We start from the raw sequence: 23,626 nt of genomic DNA on the forward strand, positions 1-23,626 counted from the left end.
AGTAGTGTAAAATAAACATTTATATACGTATACATATTAAAAGAGTAAAAAAATTATCCAAAAGGGAAAAAGATTTTTAGATCAAAATATACGTATACAGTAATTTATAATTTATAATTATTAATTATACGATTGCCTTTAAGAATCAGTATTTTTTTTTATTTACTAAATCATTGTGCAAATATTTTTCTCATTTGTGAAAACGTGAATTAAGAAACGAATTTCCATAACGCACACTCTTGCTTTTTCCGTTCAGTAGAGGAATCAATGAATTATAATAAATTGAAATAATCAATTCTCTGCAATAGCATAGTTAAGTTAAATTCACAATATTTACAATTACATACTACTTGATTTGAACTTGTTATTTTCTTAAAAATATTATTTCATTTAATTTATTTTCTATTAAATATCAAATCATTAAAAAAATGTAACAAATATAATGTAACCTTTATCAATGTAATAAATAATTAAATAAAATAATCTATACTTTGAGTATTTTCGAACTATCAAATAAAATAAAACGTTATAGTACAATATATGTAAATATTTCGATATTTTGTTTTATATTATATTCAAACGAATATAGAAAAAATTTGTTCATTTTATATTAAAAATATTCCAATTTCCACTTCATATAAAATGAATTCAGAGATTTCATGTCACTGATAAACAATACAGATTTTTTTGTGATATCAAACAAAGAAAAAAAGAATCGTACTAAAGATATATAAGAATGTTCATGTACCCTCTACTGATCGGTTTTAATCAAATATAACATTTAAATAACATATCTTAAACTTTATTTTATATAATAACAATAATATTAATATTAATATTAATAATAATAATAATAATAATAATAATAATAATGATAATAATAATAATAATAATAATAATAATAATAATAATAATAATAATAATAATAATAATAATAATGACGATGATGATGATGATGACGATGATGATGATGATGATGATGATGATGATGATGATGACGATGATGATGGCGATAATTAATAATAATAATAATAATAATAATAATAATAATAGCAATAATAATAATAATAATAATAATAGTAATAATAATAATAATAATAATAATAATGATAATAATAATAATAATAATAATAATAATAATAATAATAATAATAATAATAATAATAATAATAATAATAATAATCGCCAATAATAATTAAATAAAAATTATAATATATTATATATATATAAAAGATATAATAATATATATATATAAAAGATATATATATACATATATATCTTTAGTACTGCATATCATTATAATTGGTAGTCAATCATTTTCATCGTTCCAATATAATAAATTTGCATAAATATTAAAAATTAAAAGTTTTCTCTCGATTGCAATAATTTTTTTTCCACACTTATATATATATAAATAGTCATTTTACATTACAGAAATAAATTCTTTAATAATAATGTTTTTGAATGCGTTAACGAATGCGTTAATGTTTCTTCGCAAAAATTATATATCTCTTCTCAAATGTGAGAAAAACGACAAATATCATCACCAATAGATTTTATGTTTAACATATAGTGAATTCAAACCTGATGAGCAGGTGAATCATGATAGAAAATCCTAAATGAATCAGAAATTTGAGCTCCATATTGAAATATATGGAAATTTCTCGACAAAAAAATTCGAATACGCAAGATCCAATAAATTTTACAATTTTAATTCTATTAATAGCATAAAAGATTATGTGAAAACAAATTCAGGTATAAAACATACAGATTTGTGCACGACAGTCAGTTGAAGATCACTGTGTTACATATATATTTCTTAATATATTGCAGTACATTAGTAATGTAACAAGTATTTTCTAAAATATCTTTCGTTCTCATAGAATTATTAGACTGCAATGTATTAAAATTCTCAACTTTCAAATTATCGAATTTTTTAAAACTTTATAACCTATAAAAGAAAATTTTCTTCCATTGGAAGAAAATAAGAGATCCAATTCAAGAAAACTGTCATTCTATGTATTTAAAATAGAAATCAGAAACATATTTCTTAGAATTCATAATTCAGTAGTTTAATTGCAATAGGAATTATGTACAGAATGACTCGACGTTTCATCATCAATTATATTGCGATTTTAAACTGAGAATCTTTACGAGAAGGATTTCTAGCCTAATAATTAAGAAACATATATTACGATTTCTAACTGATCATTGCAATCAGGAGAGAAGACCTATCATGACTATTTTTTTTCTCTTTTCATTTATATAATTTCCTCATGAAATATTAATATATTCGTTTTTCATTTCTTTCACTATCTTGGCAGTGGATATATATAGTTTTTAAGTCGATGTGTTTTACACGATACACATCTGTGCGAAACATTTGAAAGATTAAAAAAAATGGAACAAAGAAAAATTGACTACGACTCGATTAATCTAAATTTGGAATTTAAAAATCTGGAATTTAAAAAAATAAGTTTGCCATATTTCTTATTTGTTATCGAAACGAATCAAAATGAACTCAGATGATTATCAATATTATTATCGATAATAATTTTTGATAAATTTTTGCGCAATGAAACCTTAAATTTTATTTCCAGAATTTCTCTATGAAGATATAATTTTTAAATTTTCCTCATTTACTCCTTTTCTCTTATCTTTAATTGTTTACTTTTTCTTATTTAATTATTTTACAGCTTTTAACATAAAAATTCAAAATAATGATTTACTGATCTATGATATAAAATAGATGAATTAAGGTTTCACCGTATTTTTAAGTGAAAAAAAGAAGATAATAAGGAGAAGAGATAATAATAATGGTGAGATCCGATCTCATAATTAAGTACATCTTTTTATCGTCGTTCCCTTGATTGCTCTTCGCAAAATTCTTTGTGCTTTTCTACTAAAAAAAAAAAAAAGGAACGAATTGTGCTCTTTGCTCTTCGTATTTTTTTTTTTTATTGGCGGATCATAAGAGTCAATAACTTGATTGTTTTACAGCTGTTAGCCTCGTTTTTTTCGCGATGTACTATACTCTGATTTTGCTCCGATTTCACTTGTACGAAACCTCTTTAAGTTATTAATGGAGAGCCTGGCAGGTTTTAGAGAAACCGAGCTACAGAAAGATTGCTTTCAAATGTATAAATGAAAGAATGAGTCCATACAGAGTGTCTATAGAGTCTTGAGCTATTTTTGAAATCCATAGAATTTTATTGCTTTTCATTCCAATAAAAATAAATAATAAGATAAAAAAAAAAATAATAAGTTGTTTAACAGTAGATTCATGAGTATATTTGTCATGAGTATTAAAAATAAAAATAAAATCCAAAAAATTTCAACATCATTTCATTTGATCGATTGTAATACGTTTAGTGTTAAAATTATTAAACGATCTATACAAATACAAATTTCTTATATTATAATCAGCATTAATTTTTGTATTATATATTATACAAAATCATTAAAAAAAAATTTATTTTATCAAATAATATTAAAAATTTTATTTTTCTTTAATTTTTATTTTACTTTAAGCACAATATAGTACCAATTGTCATTATTTAGTATTAAGTTTGAGAAATGACACAAATTTAATAGTCTTCGACATGATTCATTCTATTTAACAAAGGAATCAAATATAGGTTAACAAAACATAAGGTTTCCTGACTCACATGTATTCTACAAAAAGACATAGACTTTATAAACACCCTGTACGATATTGAATATGAATAGATAATAAAGATTAACTAAAGACAATTACAAGTGAATTGTGTTAAGTCATAACGATTTGTTATGATTCTTAATTTATCTTTGAAAGATAATAAAGTGCATTCAACTTTTCTTAAATCATAGAAGCCCATTTTTATAATGAATAATGATTTTTGATAGTATATATAGGTTTTCAAAAAGAAAATCAAACATAAGTACATTTTCTGTTGAAACAACAGACTTTAGGAAAATTCTAAAAGAAACCAATGCATCCTTTAACTCATCATGACATATTTTCATTCATATAAAAAAATATAAAAATAGTTTTCTTTTGAAAACCAAATGGAATTGTTTCTATTGATAAAAAGATAGATTGAATGAAAACTGCTCTGTTTAGATTAAGTTCTATGGCAAATAAGCAGGCGAATAGGATATGTAAATATGATGAACAAATAATGTGCGAAGAGAAACATATTAGTCAAGCAAGCAAGCATATAAGCCAGATCGTCGTGCACGCAGATAATAGACAATCAGCCTAACATTTTTTAATGGATTATATCAGATATTGTCTTTTGAACTTAAAATGTTTCCAATAAAACATATTTGATTTTATTTATAAAATGAGATAAATTAAATAAGAAAAAAATAATGAACAAAAGTAAAATGAAGAATGTAGTTGATTCCGCAGAGAATTCTAAATGCTTGAACTCTAAGTTCTAGGTTCCTTTCTCTCACTTATAAATAATAGTTAAATTTTAAGATTAAAATATTTTGCAATGAAATTGAAAAAAAAAATAATTTTAATTGGATAGAAAAATCTTAAATAACCTGAAGAATTCTGAACTTTTTTCTTAAGTAATATTACAATGAATCTAAAATATTTAAAAATTATATCCTGTGCTCGGTATCGTAAAAGAGAACATAAAAGACTGATGAACTGAGTTGTCACGTGAAGAAGCTCGAACAGACAGCCTAAACAAATCTCTGTTTTAAAAATGAATCTTAAGTACTTGTAGCTCTTTCTTTCTCCTAAAAATTGCAAAGAAGCGATGCCTGAGCCACGTTACAAATAACGTGTTTCTTCAATAAATAGAGCATTTTATTTAAGCTCCATGAAAGAAGAAAGAAGAAAACAAAGAAGAAAATCGGATTATATCGTAGAATAAAAAGTTCCTTACTTGAAAAAAATAACAAGAATAAAATCAATAATTTGAAGTAAAAACCAGGAATTAAAATAAAAATGGTAATTAAATATGAGATGTAGTAGCCTTAAAAAATTATAAAATCTTGAGAATAAAAATTTACACTCTCATAATACTTAAAATATTCTCAATACAAGAAAAGAGACAATGTTAAAATGCAAAGAATAAAAAATTCTTCACAAGTCAAATAACAGTGTCCTAAAGAACTTGTAGCCAAAAAATACAGAAGATAATACCGTAGAATTCAATGTAGAAACCGAGAAGAGACAGATAAATATTTATAAAAGTAACAATAGTAGTATAGATTTTTAAGAAGTAAAAAATATACAGAAAAGAAATAGATAACAATAGCCGAAATGAACATTCAAAGTCAAGTATTTCTCAGCATTGCAAGGTCACTAAAAAAAGTCTGCGATGTCACACATCAATGAGTATCATTTAAAATAACCATTATAAGTAAGTTGTTGAGACAAGAAAACCCATATTTGTCGCGCAAAGGAGCTCGAACAAGAAACACAGATAGCAAATGATATACAACTGAAGATAGTGCCCTGATTGAAAATGAAAATATAGTAGTGATGGCAAAAGGCGTAATGATGAAAAGATAGAGAGATAAAGAGAAGATGTAAACATAAAAAAGAAAAAAAAAAGTACAAAACAAAAATGATTCAGACAATGTATAGAGTAAGAGGAAGAAAAATGAGAGGAGTATAACAATGAAAAAATGGGAAGTTTAATGATGTACAGTGGTGACACGCAAAGCTGCCTTTTAAATGCTGGTTTCATGCACGAGCTTCGTCAATTCCGGGATGGCCAAATTATTGGAGCTGAGAAGCAGGGAGTTTCCTGTGTTGCTGTCTCTGTTGTTGCTACTCTGCATCTGCGTATGGTTGGGTTGTTGGGCCTGGTTTAGGGCACTATTGGACGAGGATCTATTGTCATTGGTGGTGTTTATGGTGGTATTATGATGGTTATACGCGATGCCTGATCCCGTAACGCTGAGCAACAATGGTGATGTAGAGCTGTTCATCCTGGCGGTCGTATGATCCTCGGCGGTCTTGTTCGGCAAATTGCCCTTGCTGGCGTTCAGCGCACTGTTTGTCGGGTCTTCGTCAATGTATGTGAAGTCAGAAAGTGGTCGGGGCCCAGTGTGGCTGCGTGAACTGCGCATACTGTGTAAGCTGTGTAAACTATGGACAGAGCGACGCTCCTCCAAATCTTCTAGAGTCGACTTGAACGCTCTGATTACTCGAAGCTGCAAAAACAGGGAAGAGGATGTTCTATCAGGAAGCGAGGAGGCAAGCCAGCGACACACAAGCATGTCATATTTGTATTTATCTCAATTTGTGTGTGTCAATACTTATGTTTCTCATGTAGATTAGGCTTTCTATGATATAAAGACTATATAAGATATATACATATAATGTTTATATACACGTATACAGAGTGTTAAATATATTAATAGGAAATTGAAAGATCAATTCTGGAGAGAGACAAAAAAGAAAAACAAAATTTAATATATGAAAATGTTGATCGAGATTTGTTTGCTAAATTACAAGCAATTGAAATTGAAAAAAAAAATTTAAATTGCTTATATAACTATATAACTTAAATAAAAATTGAATTAATAAATTTAACAAATGAATCTCGATTGATATTTTCATACACTAACTTTTGTATTCGTTTTAATCTGTAGAATCGATCTTCCAAAAATATCCCATGAATATATTCTGTATATATATATCAATATTCTGTATATAAATACGTATATAATCTCCATACTTTTTCTTCTTTTTGATGATGCCTTATGATTATTCAATTGCTGTTCTATATGTGTACTTTTCATCCATGTTTTTTCCTTTCTTTTTTTTTTTTTTTTCGCAGGGAGAGATTTCCGGTTTTCTTGCGGGGATAAATTTCACAATCTGCGTGTACAGATTTGTAGATTTTTCTCTAATAGTGTAATATATACATGTGTATACAGTTCGTCTAATAATGTGCACACATCGGGTGGGTTGTTCTCTTCGCCGTGGACTTGGTTGCATTTCATCCGAGTTCAGATCTAAATGACTGCGTTCTCGGGCGTGGCTCTACAGCCAGGCGTACATGCGCGCATCTACCTTTTACTGTGCGTACCTATTTATTTCTGGCAAAAGATCAAAGAAGAAAAGATCAAACAAAAAAAAAAAAAGAGGGAACTAATTAAGAGTTCTTTGCTTCATTACGTACCATTATTATAAGTTAATTCCTTCTCAAGGATAAGCAATTTAATTCGAAGGGATTATTTCTCATCCCCTAAACAGTATTACCAGATCTGGATAAACCTGAACATCATTGAAATATCAAATTTCAAAAGCTTCACATCTTGCTTCGATTAATTGACTACACTAGCCTCTCTTAAAAGGTAAATGATACATTAAATCGATTAATTCATTGAATAAAAACCTTTCGAAATTAGAGTTATTTAGTTTAGAATAGGAATTAAATTGGAATAATATATAAGAAAAAATATTCAATTTAAATATATTTTTTTCAGATTGAAATATAGGGTTAAAAATGTTAAGTAAAGATGAGAACAGAAATTTTAAGATATTTGAAACAATTTGGAGCAGTATATATATATATATATTTTTTTTTTTCACATATAGAACCTGGCTTGGAATACTAAAGCATCTCTTTTTGAAGTCAATTAAAAATAGTTTTTAAAAATCCTAAATTGATTCCTAAAATAGAGACTAATTTTGATGAAGCACACGCTTAAAATCATGACCGTAAAAAGTCAAAGAGTCAAGCGTGTAAAGTTAAAAATCAGTATAAAGATAGCGACAAAGATAGACAGACAGACAGAGAAACAGATAATCAGATTAGTAGATAGAGAGTGAAAGAATGTATATATGTGTGTGTACATTCTGAAGAGAAAAAGAAAGACAGAAAGATAGAAATAGGAGGAAAGTTCTATATAAATTAGAAAATATTTTAGTGAACATTTTCGTGATTTTATATTAATTTTCTTTTTTGTGATCATGCTACTTAAATAAAATTGCATTCCACATTTATGGCAATAAATTGATTCCTACTAATCTTATTGTGCAGATTCAAGTTTCTCTTTCTTGTGAACACCAGCAGTTAACATATTTTGTCTAGTTGAAAAACTAGACAAGTTCACAAAGTTTATTCCTTGCACATTTTATCAGAAATATCTTCTATGTTTTGACATTCCTTTATGTCAAACCTCAGTCTATTCCATAATCTGATCACAGCCTCAATATATAATTATAACATATAATAATCAATATATAATATAATGGCACTGAAAATAGAATTATGTATTTTAAGTGCCATAATATTTATAGTTCAATATAAATACATAATTTTTCACTTTAAAAGATCATATATATATATATAATATATGATAATATATTTAATATAATTGTCAATTCTCCTTATAATTGCACATTAGATTAGATAAATAGATTATTTGGATAAATTCCAAATTTATAAAACACAACGTGTGATACTTAATCCTTCGAAAATCGGACTTAAGAAGCCTAATCCAATGATAAATCAAGATCGTTCATTCGAGAAGGCGGAAACACCAAAAGAATCGATCACATGCCGATAATTTTTATAACAATTACAATACATTGTAATTGTATAGTAATAGTAATTGTAGCTACTAGAAGCTTCTTATTCGGCGAGATCTTCTTTTTTTTTTCTAGTTTAGAATGCAAAAATCATTGCAAATAAATTCAACCTTTCTATACCACTCGCGCGCAATACCATGTTAGATATCGGGTAAACACAAAATCGATGCAAACGTGAGCATTCGTGCACACGCACACTCACATACCGTATCAAAACATATAAACTGGATTATAAACTGCTCTCAGATAAATTGCTTTCTTGTGCAGTTAAAAAACTATTTAAATAAATTAATAATCTGTGCTTAAAATTGCAATAATATATTACTATAAATATGTAATACATTCCTGGTTACTTTCTATTAAATTTTTAATGGTTTTAAAGTAAACTATGAATTAAATAATTTTATTTTTATTCTGAACTATTATTTTTTTATATAAATTTAAATCTCTGAAATGTTTCATACTAACGATTCTTAGCAAAATGAAATTCTTCAGATCTTAATATAATATGCATGATAAAAATTTATATGTTGAATAAACATTCATAAATATATATATATAATTTATAAAATTTACAATGGTATTTATCAATATTCATTCCATAACACCATCCTATTTTATACTATAAAGATTAATCAATTTTTTATATCGATTTATATTCATTAATTTCTAACTTTGCGATTTATCTAAACAGAGAATGTTATGCCAAGAGATGTTTATGCCTTTAGTTATTCATTTCTTCATTTTCATAAGGCTCGCACAGAGTTTAGAAATTCTCCATAATCAAAATCAAACTGCAGAAAAAGCAAATCTACCTGATATTGTAATAATCTATCCATGATCAACAAATGGCACAGGAGGAGGCAAGGGATTAATATGAGATTGAAGAAAGACATATTGAGAGACATATTCGTTCGAGAGAAACTGTTCTGACGGGACAGAAAGAAAGGTCTAGGACTTTTTTTTTTGACAATGGTACGTCGTGAAAATTTTTCCTAGAGATTATCTGCAAAAACAGAAAGACAAAGCAGGTTATCGCGATCGCACGCTTGCAAACATGTTCTAAAAAGAAGACTTTTCACAAGTTGCCGGAATCCGAAATCTTCAGCCAGAAAATAGAATGCGGCAGGAGAGACAAACACATACAGAAACGCAAGCAGCAGAGTGAGGGGGAGAGGAGAGATTCTGCTCGACCAGGCAGAACTTTTAAAAAGCTGAATAAATGTCTCTTATCGAGATATATTTATAATCCTCGTGCGAGTATACATACGATACGAAAAGAAGGATGGTCGTGTTTAAAAACAGGTACAACAGTCGCCACGAAAAAATAATACTCGCTTTCTTTTTTTTTCTTTTTTTTTTCTTTTTTTTTTTTTCGTTCTAACAATTGCATATTATTATATCATGAGAATAAGTATGAAAATGACACAATATGAGGAAAATACACGCAGCACACAATCATATCAGACAACTATAGACTACTGAAAAAAGAGGGCGGGTGGACGGTGGTCTACCTGCATAAGAGGCTCTTCCATCGATTCCACCGACCAGCTCACACCCACTACACAAAAACACAGTGGTGTGACGAAAATCGTTCACTGCATCAGTACTAAGGAATCGTCGCCCTCGTTCCTGCTTAATTGCTTTTCACTATAAAATTTCCTTTTTTCTTTTTTTTTTTTTTTTTTTTGGATAACATTAATTAAATATATTAAGGCCCTTTCGCTATGAATAAATTTCAAATACTTCTTATTTTTATATACGGTATATAAAATTATTTTTCTTTTTTTTCTTCAAGATTTTCTTCTCAAAGAAAATTAAATTAAATTTCCAAAAATCCTATAAATCATCAATATAATAAAATACGATAATCCGTTTTAATATTCACGTCTTAAATATGTGTTTAAAACTTTCTATTTATCTTCAAATTGCAGCTACTTATCTTCTTAAATGAGCTACAATTCAAATTAAATAGTTTATTTAGTATAATTAATATTTTTCTTTATAAGATTAACTATTTTTTTTTTTTTTTTTTTTTGATGAAGTAATCACAGTAGCAAAAGGGTAGACATTATTTATCGTTGAAGAAGAAACAAGATTCGATAGCGACGTTTCTCTCAGCACACCGTACGTACGTCGACAATCCGTCCTGTGTATGCGTACGTATGGCAAAGTTGACGATACAACGTATTATTAACGACAGGCGATCTACATGAGCTACGTACTTGTTTGTACTCCGACAGGATAAGTGTGGCGGCGGGCAAGACTGCCGCCCCGTTATACCTCAGTCTCCCGAATGGGTTCCGCTGGCTAACAAACCACAAATCATACCATAAGTTTTAATTTCTATCCTCTCCATAATATCATTGCTTTTTAGGCGTGTTTTTTTTTTTTTTTTTTTTTTTTGTAATGCGTTTACATCAGTATTTTATTCCTGATATACTGGCTTATGTGTCTCTGTTGTTGTTATTATTACTATTGGTTTCTTTGTATCTGTTATTGTAGATTATTTTTTCTGAGGTCTTCGTTCTTGTTAGTCAAGTTCCCAGTTGTTAAGAGCCTTCTTAATGTGTCTTTTTGCAGATATATATATATATATATATAAGTGTTTGTGTATATAAAAAGGGAAGAGAATCCTGAAGTACACGAGGCTTCGTGCTAGCTGCTCGTGTTTAATAGGATCGAAAATCACTTGGAATATCGGCTCTTGAAGAATTGAGAATTGATTTTGATACGTGCATTAATATTGGATTGATTATACTTGCAAATCATGATCGCATAAGGATTCTTCAATGTTTCTCAATATCATCAAGATCGAACGATACACAAAGCAACTCGAACCTTCGTGTAATGAACAAAGCTTGAAAAGCTTGACATAGAATTGAATGGCCAATTGCAGCATGCAAATACTTTTGAGATAGAGGCCAGTTGTTTTTATAACTCCAAAAAATTATGCGATCAGCAACCTGGAAACTAATCAGAGTCATGAGTGAAGAATCATAAAAATCTTCAGCGAGATAAATCTATTTAAAACAATGTAAATTCAATATTTATAACATTAGTCTTTCAATCACCGTTTTAAGAATTTTCATTTAGAAACTCCAGGATTATTATTAATTATTTTTAGCTTCCTTTGATTTAAAGACTATCTTTCTTATAGTTTTTCTTCCTTTTTTCCAACCAAAGAAAGTAGAATTGTATAATATAAATGCACATTCGCCTCAAATTTGCAAAATACTTTAGATTAACCTTCCTATGTATGTCTGTAATATTAATATATCGCATGTTTAAGATTTTATATATGTATATAGGTGCAAGTTGACTGTTAAATATCTTGAAGTTCTTTCCTTATTAATTAAAGAGCTTCGACTGTCATGTACACGGCAGATAGAGACGAACATATAGATAAACAGACAGATTTGTGCATGTACATCTCATTATATTCAACAGCACACGCACATCAAGAGACATATGATGCATTATGATATATATCATCCATCGTATACACGTTAATAATAATATGGTATATCACAGCAAGACTGGCACACACTGCAACGATTAAAGAGCAGAAATGAGAGATAAAAAGGAGCAGATATCAGCCATATGGAATTTTAGGTGTCCATAGCTGGACACACATATATTCCAAGTTATACAAGTTGTATGCTTTTTCCGTGAGAATCACACAGAATGCAATTAGCGTGTCATTGTTGGTTTGTGATCTGGTTAGTCATGTTGACAGTTACTCACATTACACATCATTTTTAACACAGTAGATTCCTGTCGCGTAAATTCTTGCATGCAATTTACACGCATAGCACACGTACAAGGTACTCTGAGGCTGCTTAATTCCTGAGTGCATAATAAATTGTGTATTGACGTTTCAGTTGTAGATAAGCTTCCATAAAAGAAAAGTTGTTTTATGCATTTAAGTTCAGAATCATCGTAGCTGTTTTTTTTTTTTTTTTTTTCTCTATATTGGGTATATAAAGATCATTTGTTAATATATGTATGTAGGATGATAATGGTAATAATGAAGATGAAGCTTTATACACAAGCTTGCATTACTTCTACAAGTATACATAGCTTGTTGTTGTAAGAGTAGTATTTGAATAATAATAATGATATATCGTGCGAAGTTTTATTAAAGAAGAAATTTTTCTTATTCCTCATTATTTCGAAGAAACTTTTTAAAAAAAATTAAAAACTGTTTTAGAAATGATGCGAAAATTGTTCATGATGCATTGGCTCGTGTATTGATTAAAAATATTTAGAACAAAATTAATATTTTTAAAATTCAAGATATTGAAAAATAAAATTATATCAAATATATAAAAATATTTTTCGATATATTTTTATTAATAAAAATTGTTAAATATTTTATTTATTGTTGATGAAAAAAAAAGTAAAAAAAAAAAAAAAATGAGATACCTATTTGAGAAATAAATAGCGAGATTACATAAATACAAATTCATTTACAAAGATCACAAAAATGTTCATATCATCAGATCAGATCAAGAAATCAATAATCGTTTAATAACATATTACAAAGCAATTCTCAAATGTCAAAAAAAAAAAAAAATCAATATGAAAGAATTATATAAAATAGATTAAAAAAAAAATTCGTAGAGATATAGAAATTCAAATAAATATATTTTAATTTAAAAAATGAACATAAAAATAAAAATCACTTCGATGATTCTGTTAATGAATATGTATTTCTCCGCTATTTTTGGAGATATAATGATTTCTGTTTATACAAGTTTTATGAAGGGGGACTATAATGTATAATATTTTTTTATATGAATATATTATAGAAAAGTTGAAGATTTTAAAATCATTTATATTAAAATTTAAATATTTTATATAAAATGACCGAGTGTTTTAATAAATGAAATGAAACGAAGAGAGAAAAAAGAATTGTAAAAGCGTACCTTGCCGCGCGTGTATGTGTGTTTCGCACACATATATACGCATACACATATATATACGCGTACTTACACATACGCGCATGCATTTTACATACACGTGTGTATATATACATATATTTATGTATATACACGTATATACGGGCAACTTATATACGTACATACATACGCACAGATGTGCATGCAACACCTTAAAATCAATGAAAAAAGAAAAAAAAAATAAAATAAAATAAAAAATGAAAATGAATAGAAAAGGAAAATTGGATATTAAGAGAAATGTCTTTTAAAATTTTAAGATGATATTAATAATTTTTTTCTTTTTTAAACAAAAAATTAATTAAATTAATTAAAAAATAATTAATAGAATCAAATGAAACGTATTTGATATAAATAAAAAAATATAAAAGATTCCTTTTCATTTTGTACTTGAAGAGAAGAGTAGAAAAGTATAGATGTTAAGAATGCACAATTATTAATAAAAATATAATAAATGAATTAGTAAAATACGTAATAGACAATTATGTTGTTTTGTAAATTCATAAGTATTACTGATTGCATTTAAAAAAAAGAATTATTACAATAATGCACTTTTACACTATATTATACAATTACTTCAAGATTACAGATTAATTATACTGGAAATATATCATTGAATAATAAAAAGAGCATATGTAATCTAAGAAACATATGTTACTTTATTTTATGATAACAATGTTTTAATGATGCAAATACAAGAAAAAAACTTGCAATTTATGCAATCTGTCATATATTAATACTAATACACTGCTCAATAGCAAATATCTATTTCAAGATGGGATTGGACATATGTTCATTAGATACAAAACGTTCCTCTCATTATTCTATATTATTAATTAAAAAATATTAAATACAAATTAAATATAAATATAAATATTTCTATAACTAAGTGAAAAATATCAAGAAAGTACAGAAAACACTTATACTAATAATTCTTTCAAAATTAAATCTGATATGATTGAAATTTAAATACCTATTGTAATACTTGTTCTGTTTCAAATTTAATACTGGAGTAAAGTGCTGGTTAAATTTGAGGTGGGGCAGGATTAGGTTTGAAATTTGGTGTTTAAAGAATTCTCTTCCCTTCAAGACTTATCTTTTTTGTCCATTTTTTTCTTAGCTAACTCTCTTAACTGAAACAAAGTGACTGATCTTAATTTAATTAAGTAACACGTATTAAAAAATATAGAAAGTAGATAGGGACAATTAGAAAAAAATAGCAGCGTGAAACAAGGGACAAGAAAATTATCCAATATATGTCATGTCTTTTCGCTGTGTCGCACTGCGGAAAATAAAATAAGAAAATAGCATGATTTGCGCGAACGAAACGAATAGAAGCTCGCGATTCGCAAGCAGAACTGCGACGAAATGAAACAGAGAGAGAAAGATAAAGACAGGCGAGAGAAATACATGTTGAAACGGCAGACAATCAATAAGAAAGAATAAAGTGAAAATAAAAGAAAAAAAAAAATTACAAATTATATATAAAAATAAGAAGCGATAAATTAAAACATAATTTCAAAGATTAATTACACAAATGAAAATAAAAGTAAATTTAAATTGGTGTTAAGAAAGAAAGTAATGATTAATAGAGATAAAGATAGACTTGGAGAATAATAAAAGAATAATCAAGTACGTCAAACATAAAGCACCAGTAAGAAAAAAAAACTTAAACTGGTTAATGGAGAGAAAAAAAAAAAAAAAAAAAACCATTGAAAATAAAATCAGATCATAATTATAATAAAGAATTAATATTTAAGAACGGTCAAACAGTGCGGAGATTGGACTTGCGGACTAACCATATAGTAATCCTGAGAGGGGGATCTGCCTGTCACAGATACATTCTGCACCAGAGTTCTTTTGCTCGTCTGAAAGTAGGTTACATATTCAATTTATGTAATTAGCTTAATTGAGTGGGGTCTATAATATTGTTTTTTGTTTTCTGTTTGTTTTATAATAATTTCAAAAATGTAATTTCTTTAAGAAATTATATTCTGCATAGTTTTATATATATAGTTTATATATATATATGTGTGTTTGTGTTATATAACATATACATGTGTATGTATGATTGTTACTTCACAAAACATCTTCTTTTTCAGTTTTTTATTTTATTTTATTGTACTAGATTAAGAGTAGTGGTTATCAGAGTAAGAAGAAAGGAAATAAGAGAGAAAATGAAGTATAAGTAAACAGAATAAAGAAAGTAGAAATTATCATGGTTAAACTTTACTCTTCTTTTTCCTTTTCACTCTTTGGACTATGCGATCATTCTGTCAAATAATTTAAACAAATATTAATCGATTAAATATTTTAACACTAAACAAATCCTTTATCATATGTCCAATAGATATTTTAATAATATAATATTAGTGGCAACGTAATAGTGTAAAATAAGAAATTTACACGATCACGAGTCACAAGTATGGTCAAGTATGCGCTAGCTTCATCAGTTTTAACCCGTTCCTATTAAGAAAAATAAAATAATAAAAAATAAAAATAAAAAAAAAAATTACGAGAGACGGCATCGACAAAGAAGGGTTGTCCTTCTCTTTCTGACTCTCGCTCGAGCATCGATTCCTAAATTTTTAAATGTTAAATAATTCTACAAATATTCTTATATTAACTGTTCACTTAATTTAACTTATATATCATTAAATTAACAAAAATCTCAACATACAAAATATCTATTATAGATAGGGTTCCACTTAAATCTCAATTTTTATTACAGAGAATTTTAATGTTAGATAGACATTAAAATAATTTATTCTAAAACAGATTTTTTTAATCTGTTTCATATTATGTTTCATAATTAAAAATTTTTTGGATTAATATTTAAATGGAAATAAAAAGCACTTACTTCCTTCAATCCTATGACATTTGTCTCCAAGAATTAAAATCTACTTCACAAGAAGAGAATAGGTCATATTGAACTTTAGGATAATGGATTGAAGATTGCTTAAGCCAAATTTAATTCTAAATCATCAAATTTTTGTCTCTCTATATCAAGCAAACTAATGATTAACTATCTAAAATATCTATGTGTTTGGGATTCCAAACAATTAACCAATAATACTGAAGCTGAAGAAATCTATTATAACTACTTCTATGTCTTACTCATCCCTGGTTACCTTTAATAAACTTATTGGTTTAATTGCTATATTTCACTTAATTAAATTTATGTTAAAATAGAATATTTTTTGATTGAAAATGGCCAATAAGGCAACAGAGGTTAACAGAAACCTGTGTACATAAAATAATGAATAAAGATCAATTTGATTAATCTAATCATTTATTTTTTCATGCCTTAATTTAACCTTTTTCATTTTATTTGCTGATTTAAGAAGTATGATTATATTTAATAAAGAAGCCAAGTCCTGTACTCCTGTAAAAACATGGCCATGATAATAATGATGGAAAGACATAATGTCAAAGAGATTGTCAAATGAGATAAAATAATATTAGTAACTTTTAATATCTGAATTTTTTAAATTTCTTGAATCTTTTTTTATTTTTTAGAATATCTGAAATTAAGTGACAATATATTCATTAACCCTTTATAAATATATCAATATATTATCAATATAATATCAAAATAAATATATCAAGATAATCTGAAATATAATCTGAAAAGAAACATAGACAAAATATGATATAATTAGATGCTAATTGATAAGATGAATTAAAGATAAAAAGCTCTCAAGATTTATAGAAACTTATAATTTTAAGAGAAATTAATCATTCCAATTTTATTTCATTTTATAAAGGATTAAGAAAGCCAACAATAATGCCTAACAGATTATACGGAGATCTGATGAACTTTAGAAAATCCAATAAAAGATTTAAATATCGAAACAAATACCGAAATAGAGAGAATGACTTGAAACAAACAATCAGATTGAACTTATAATTCTTTAATTCAATCCTCAACATAAGCGGAGCGCACGATTTGTTCAAACGTTAATCTTTCTTTTTTTTTTTTCTGTAGCTAATGCAGGATATATCGCAAGATCAAAAGGGCTAAAACATGAGGTACGCATCATCGAGATAACACGGCAAAGAACTCAAATGAAAATGCAAACCAAGGTAAACAACGTTTTTAAACGTAAAAAACTAAATGAGAAAAATTAAAAAACGTATTTATGTGAAACAAACGTACATATATTATATTTTTTGACTATACGCCTGCATAGATTATGCCACTGCATGAATGCTTCTTCACAGTGAATCCAAAATTAAAAAATTAACCTGTGAATATCACTTGATATTAATTATAAAGATATAATATAATCTCTTATATATCCTTATTTTTTCCAATCCAATAATTCTACATATAAAAAATTTTCATAAATAATCAAAAATAGCGTTAAGATACAGACTAGCTTCAATTTTTTTCTTCATCACTTCCTAACCTCTTGCCTGTGAAGATTCATTCACAATATAACAACCCATCTGCGCAAAAGATGGTTAAAAAGAGAACAACATGGTTCTACGATGATATATGCAATAATAATCCGTTATTGCCGTAATACGGTCGATGACAAATATATGTGGTTCAGAAATGCTGAATATAGCCGACTGGTGGCGAAACAATGCCTAGAATTCGGAGCCAGAACGACGGAGGACTCATCGAACCGAGGCCAAAGAAAGAAAAAATCGGAACGTCGCGTGTGCGACTGTTATAATATTTCTTTTTTTTTTTTTTTCAAGCCATCTTGTTACTTTTTTCTCTTTTTTCTCGTACTATTTTTTGATATTGTTTAATTTTATCCCAGGAACAGGGAGAGGGGAACCCAAGAGAACGCTGACTTCCGAGCGATGGCATGAGAGTGAGAGATAGGGATAGTTACCTGTGTCTGTAGTCGTGTTAGACCACGGATCCATAGAATTTGTCCTGCGCGCGGCTTTTTATCCGAGTCAGGGTCGAATTTCTCATCTCCTAGATTGATCGCACTGATATCATCCGGCTGGCCGCGGCCCCATCTGTTTTTAAAAAACATGAAACCAATTCTTCATCACTCGATCCCTGTTATACACATGGTCTATAATCAAAGTAGGTTTTTTTTTTTTTTTTTTTTTAAGAGAAAGATTTTGATTTTTTTTTTTTTTTTTTTTTTTTTTCTTTTAAGATTTGGCTGACTGATGACGCGTAGAGCCGGCTCCTCGACGCACTGCACCAAAAATTTTCACAATTCTACGATCTTTCCCCTCGCTCCTTAGCTTGGATACCTAACCGCGTTATTTCTTTATTAACGGTGTCGACGATGCTGGCTAATTTAAATTTTTTTTTAGTGGATAATCGACTGACAGTGGCACAACGATGATCAGAAGTGGCTGAGAAAGGAAAGCAAACGAATAGAGAGACATATAGGCTGTTTCAGAGTTGCTAGACATATAATAGATATCCGATAGTTTCTAGATATGACTATAAGTTTTTGTGATTTAAAATAAATTTACTACGAACATTCATTTTTTTTTTTTTTTTTTTTTTTTACGTTGCTCTATTATGCATATCTTCATTCATATATACTTATTTATATATTCTATTACATTATAATACATTATATGCATATTTTTTTTTTTTCTTCTAATGAATTTTGCTTCCAGTAAGTAAGTAATGCGTATTATTGAAAAAGTTTTTTTGAAGAAGCCCGTAACTACGAAACAGCCAGTAATATATGCACACATACAAGAAAAATGTTGCGACGTGTAAAAGAATGAGCCAACGAACGAGGGGATGCAATGTGAGGTGCAATGCGGACAAAGTGAGCGATAAATGCGGCTTTCTTGATGAAGAACGATCGTATGTATGGATGATATCTATGTAGCATGTGATATGTGCATGATGACAAAAGAGATACTTTTGAGCTTATTAGGGGAAGGGCGACAGCGATGAACGTAATTGACGAAAAAAGAAAAAAAAAGGTGAAAAAAATAGATACAATGATAATGAGAGGAAGGATCAAAACGTTTTGAGGAATGGTGCCCACATGATCTGGTAAATTTTAAGATTAAGTGTGAGATCTGATTTTTTTTTTTTTTTTTTCTGAACATATTCCTCTTTTTTTCTTTTTTTTGATTCGTTTTTTTTTTTTTTTTTCATTCAGAAACGAGTTTAAACGGCGTATATGTACAATTTCTGGTTTCCTCTGTTACATGTGCTGTTAATTCATCCAGGGAGATGCAAGATCTCCGTTACCTGTACAGGAAGGACAATTTTTCAAGTAAAGCTCAAGAAAAATCCGCAACTACTTCTCTATGTATATCCTACAACAAATGGCTCAGTAAAAGCTTCAACAAAGCGCGAATGCAGAAGATTAATATTAAAAGATGTGAGAATAGAACCCCATATTATTATGCATATGCATATTTCATTACTTCATTTTCCATAATTGTAACACGTGCTTGTATAACGGACAACCACACAGAAGCATCCCATTATACATATATGTATATATCCTATTACATTGATAACCATTTCTTTTATTTAATTTATGTTTATGTTATGTTTTTTTCAATGTTTCTTCTCTTCTATTTTGCCTTTTCATTATTGTTATAGTGCGCTCAACGCGAGAGCAGCGAAAATTGCTAAATCCCAATTCGCAAGGTATTTTCGTATCCTAACCTCATCTTGCGAATTGGGAGATGGCCTAAGTGGACAGAGAGAAATAAATGCAGAGAATGAAAAAAATCGAATTTGAAAAGAAGAAAGTTCGGCTCCGTGCGTGCGATGAATAAAAATGGGGATCGAGAAAGAACAAGGACGAAACCAGAGATGGAAAGAGACAAACAAGAAGGAGAGAAATATATATAGATGTATAGACATAGAAACAGATAGAGAAACAGAAAAAAAGAGAGAAAGACAGAGATAAATAGTTAAAAGTTACAAGTTATTGAAAGAAGTAGTCGAAACAGCTCCGGCGAGAGAATAGAGTGATTACAGATAAAGCGCTAAGCGCAAAAATACCACTTATTATAATAATAACTCTAATTATTCCGAATTTTCAGCTTTACACGAGAACTTCGGAATCAAAAGTTCATAAACTTGAACTCAGTTCAAGCACGCTACTGAGATCCCTTGCACCAAACAAAAACGCAAATATATTACAATACGTGTGTGATATATTGTGAGTGACGAGTATAGTGAATCGTCAGAACGCTGTTTTCATTAGTTACTCTTTCACACAAACAAGTACGTAGACGTCGGAGAAGGATCTTCAGTCATGCAATGGCTAATATTTTAGGAGTTTAAGTTTTATAAGACAAGACACGAGTAACAGTTTACTATCCACCAAGCAAACTAATACTCATTTTTTTTCTTCAATATCTACGTACTACAGTATCTAAATAAATAAATACATGCTTAACAAATTTCCAAGAATTTTACTTTCATAATAATATTGATAATATTCCGGATAAAGATATTTTTAAATATCTTTTTGATCCTCTTTATGAGAAGCTTTATAACATTCATTCATATTCATTTCTTCCATTAATTTTGAGCTCAAAATACCCTTTAAAGACCCGTCTATACTGACAAACATTGTCCTCAAACAATCCGTGTACATTGTTCGTCAACAGTCAGGGTAATATTGCTGGATCATGCACACAGATCATGTACAGGAAGTGTCGTGCGTTTACATTTAGTTTATCAGCTGAAATATAGACCAAGTTAGTTAATCATGAGTTGTCCCAGGATATATTTTATCTTCCATTATCTACAGATTGTCGGAGAATAATTGTTTGTCAGTGTAGATTAATCCCTTTAGGATTTATTCATTCTCTACAGAATAATTTTCAACTTCTTCGTTATACCTATAATTTAAAAATATATACAATCTATATTCAGATACTGTGGTACTTATTCTTATTCTATAACTTTTTTTTTTTTATCTTCAAACATTCGAAGTTTCTTTCTCAGAAGAAACTTGGAACATTTTATTACTTGGCCAGCACTAACGTAAAATTACAAAGAGAGGGGGGAGCGAGGGAACAACTGAGCACGCGCGATCATTCTTGTCCAATGTATTCAATTCAAATCACAGTGTTCATCATATCATTATTTAAATTGGATTCCTTTCAATATCTGAGCATCTAAGGAGCATGCTACGTAAAGCGATATACTAGTATGGAGTGAAAAACATATGACGAGCAAAAGCAATAGAAAAAGGAATTGTAAAAGCGAGAACATAAACCAATAGAAGCGCTACGATATATCATATACAATTATCAATAATAATAATTAATATGAGTTCCACGATGCATATCTCCCTTCTATTACACCTTTACACGATACCAATACTAATGATACTTATCTTGGTAGTGTCTTTTTCACTATAGATGTTGCTACACTTATATTTCATAAATAATATGCAAATATACGTATAATAATGGCGGATGTTTGTTGTATAATAAGAAAATATTGTCCTAATAATATATGTACATAAATATTTGAATATTTCTCTACATTAATATTGAGAGATATGTACATAAATATTTCTCTACATTAATGTTGAGAAATATCCGTATAATTATGTAAAAAAATTAAGAAATTAATTAATTAATTAATTCCTATAATTAATATCGAAGATATTATATATTTGAGAAAGGGAAATTTTTCATAAATGTAATTTTCAAGAATTACATATAAAATTAATACAATATTTTTTATACAACTATTATCCATTGTCAATTTTCCAATAAGAGATTTTATACACAATAGATAAACGCACAAGAATCGTATTTAATTATTAAACACCTTTTAAATATATATATATATATATAAATATATATAATAAATCTTCCTCGATAAACAATTTGATCGAGATAAAGAGGTTCATGCAAAGGCGATTGTCGTCTATTAGGAAGATCTCGATAAAAGCTCGTAGAAGCTGCTCGTATCACAATCTGTTAGAACTCAAATTATAATTGTGCTTTCAATTTTTTAAGTTAATTAATTTATAAACAAGACACACTGTTAGTGCGTGCTTGTTAAATTCATTCTCAAAGCTTCAAAAGTTTTCATATTATTATTAATAGTTTAAGAAATTTATTCCTAATGTAACGCGTTCCTGTCGCGTCACACAATGCAAGAAAGTAAGAAAAAATCTGCACTTCTTCCCATTTTACATTCTCTTAATTTAATTAGTAATATAATTGGTTTAATTATATTCATAGCTCCTAGATGCTTTTTAGAGTGGTTGCTATATATATATTGTCTTTGATATTCAGATAAAAAGAATTAGAAAAAAAAAAAAAAGACAATAGAGAAAATTATACGATAAAAACGGAAGAGAAATCGAAAGGAATATACGTAACGAAAAAATACCATTTTAAAATATTTTTTGCTCGAGAACGCAACATGGGCGAAACCATTATTTTTTTATCTAAATTAGGCCAAAGGCTGCGCCCGCTAAACCGAACAGAAGTATCTCTTATCATCTAGACACTAAAGAAAATGGTAATCTTTTTACGTGAATATGTTTATAACTTACGAAAGGATTTTAGGAATCTTGCGCGTAGGAATAGTTGTAATTACTTGGCCCCACAATAGAGTACCGACTCCGAAGAATAGGCACCACATCCATTGTTCTAATGTGAGAGCTTTCGTGCTGAACGCCATTTTACCATATTGTATGATAACTACCTAGAAAACAGACGTAGGATTTTATTAAAAGGATACAAGAAATAATAATTGCGATATCACCCAAATGTAAAGCGACTTCTCTTGCATCCATTTCTGTTTAGCTGGAATCTTTATTAATTTATTATTTAATTAGATAGAAGAGTAAAAGTAATATTCTATCTAAAAGATAATTATTGATAGATAGCTAAAAACAAGTATTAATAAATTTTTCTATAACAAATTCAAAATCTACATTAAACTATGCTAGATTTCATTATAAATTTATCAAAATAATATTTAAGATTTCTAATATACAACAATATTAATTTCTATTCCTAATTTCATATATAACAAACAGAACGAGAACAAATACAAATATATCGTCAAATACATAATTATAGTTTTAATGGTAATCTTAATAGTATCGTTATAAGTATTAGATATTTCTTTCGTATCATCCAAAAATGATTTTTCTTTCATATTTTATAT

The 23,626-nt window shown here is 28.1% G+C and overlaps 1 protein-coding gene and 1 long non-coding RNA gene across 27 annotated transcripts in view; one reads left to right on the top strand and one right to left on the bottom strand.

Moving 5' to 3' along the window:
• PMCA (plasma membrane calcium-transporting ATPase 3) overlaps positions 1-23,626 on the bottom strand; it is a 67,401-nt gene that overhangs the window by 12,136 nt on the left and 31,639 nt on the right. For 12 of the 26 annotated variants that reach the window (XM_086905803.1, XM_086905809.1, XM_012485942.3 and 9 more), the window contains 3 exons: positions 23,007-23,158; positions 18,363-18,495; positions 2,935-6,162 (listed from right to left, as the gene is read on the bottom strand). In XM_086905803.1, the coding sequence (XP_086761929.1) occupies positions 5,677-6,162; positions 18,363-18,495; positions 23,007-23,158 (771 nt within the window). In that variant the 3' untranslated portion in view covers positions 2,935-5,676. Of the gene's footprint in view, positions 1-2,934; positions 6,163-9,774; positions 12,101-13,999; positions 14,646-15,311; positions 15,381-18,362; positions 18,496-23,006; positions 23,159-23,626 lie in introns of those variants that run through there. The other 14 variants (XM_086905813.1, XM_086905812.1, XM_086905816.1 and 11 more) reach the window with 12 other exon arrangements.
• Positions 18,642-20,007, top strand: LOC105735313 (uncharacterized). The gene is made up of 2 exons (XR_015291456.1): positions 18,642-19,510; positions 19,690-20,007. It is a non-coding gene; the product is annotated as an uncharacterized LOC105735313 (long non-coding RNA).

This window comes from Apis florea, unplaced genomic scaffold (assembly GCF_048593485.1).
Source record: "Apis florea isolate Af1SG1 unplaced genomic scaffold, ASM4859348v1 contig_2492_pilon, whole genome shotgun sequence".
In the NCBI taxonomy this organism is placed as follows: Eukaryota; Metazoa; Arthropoda; class Insecta; order Hymenoptera; family Apidae; genus Apis; species Apis florea.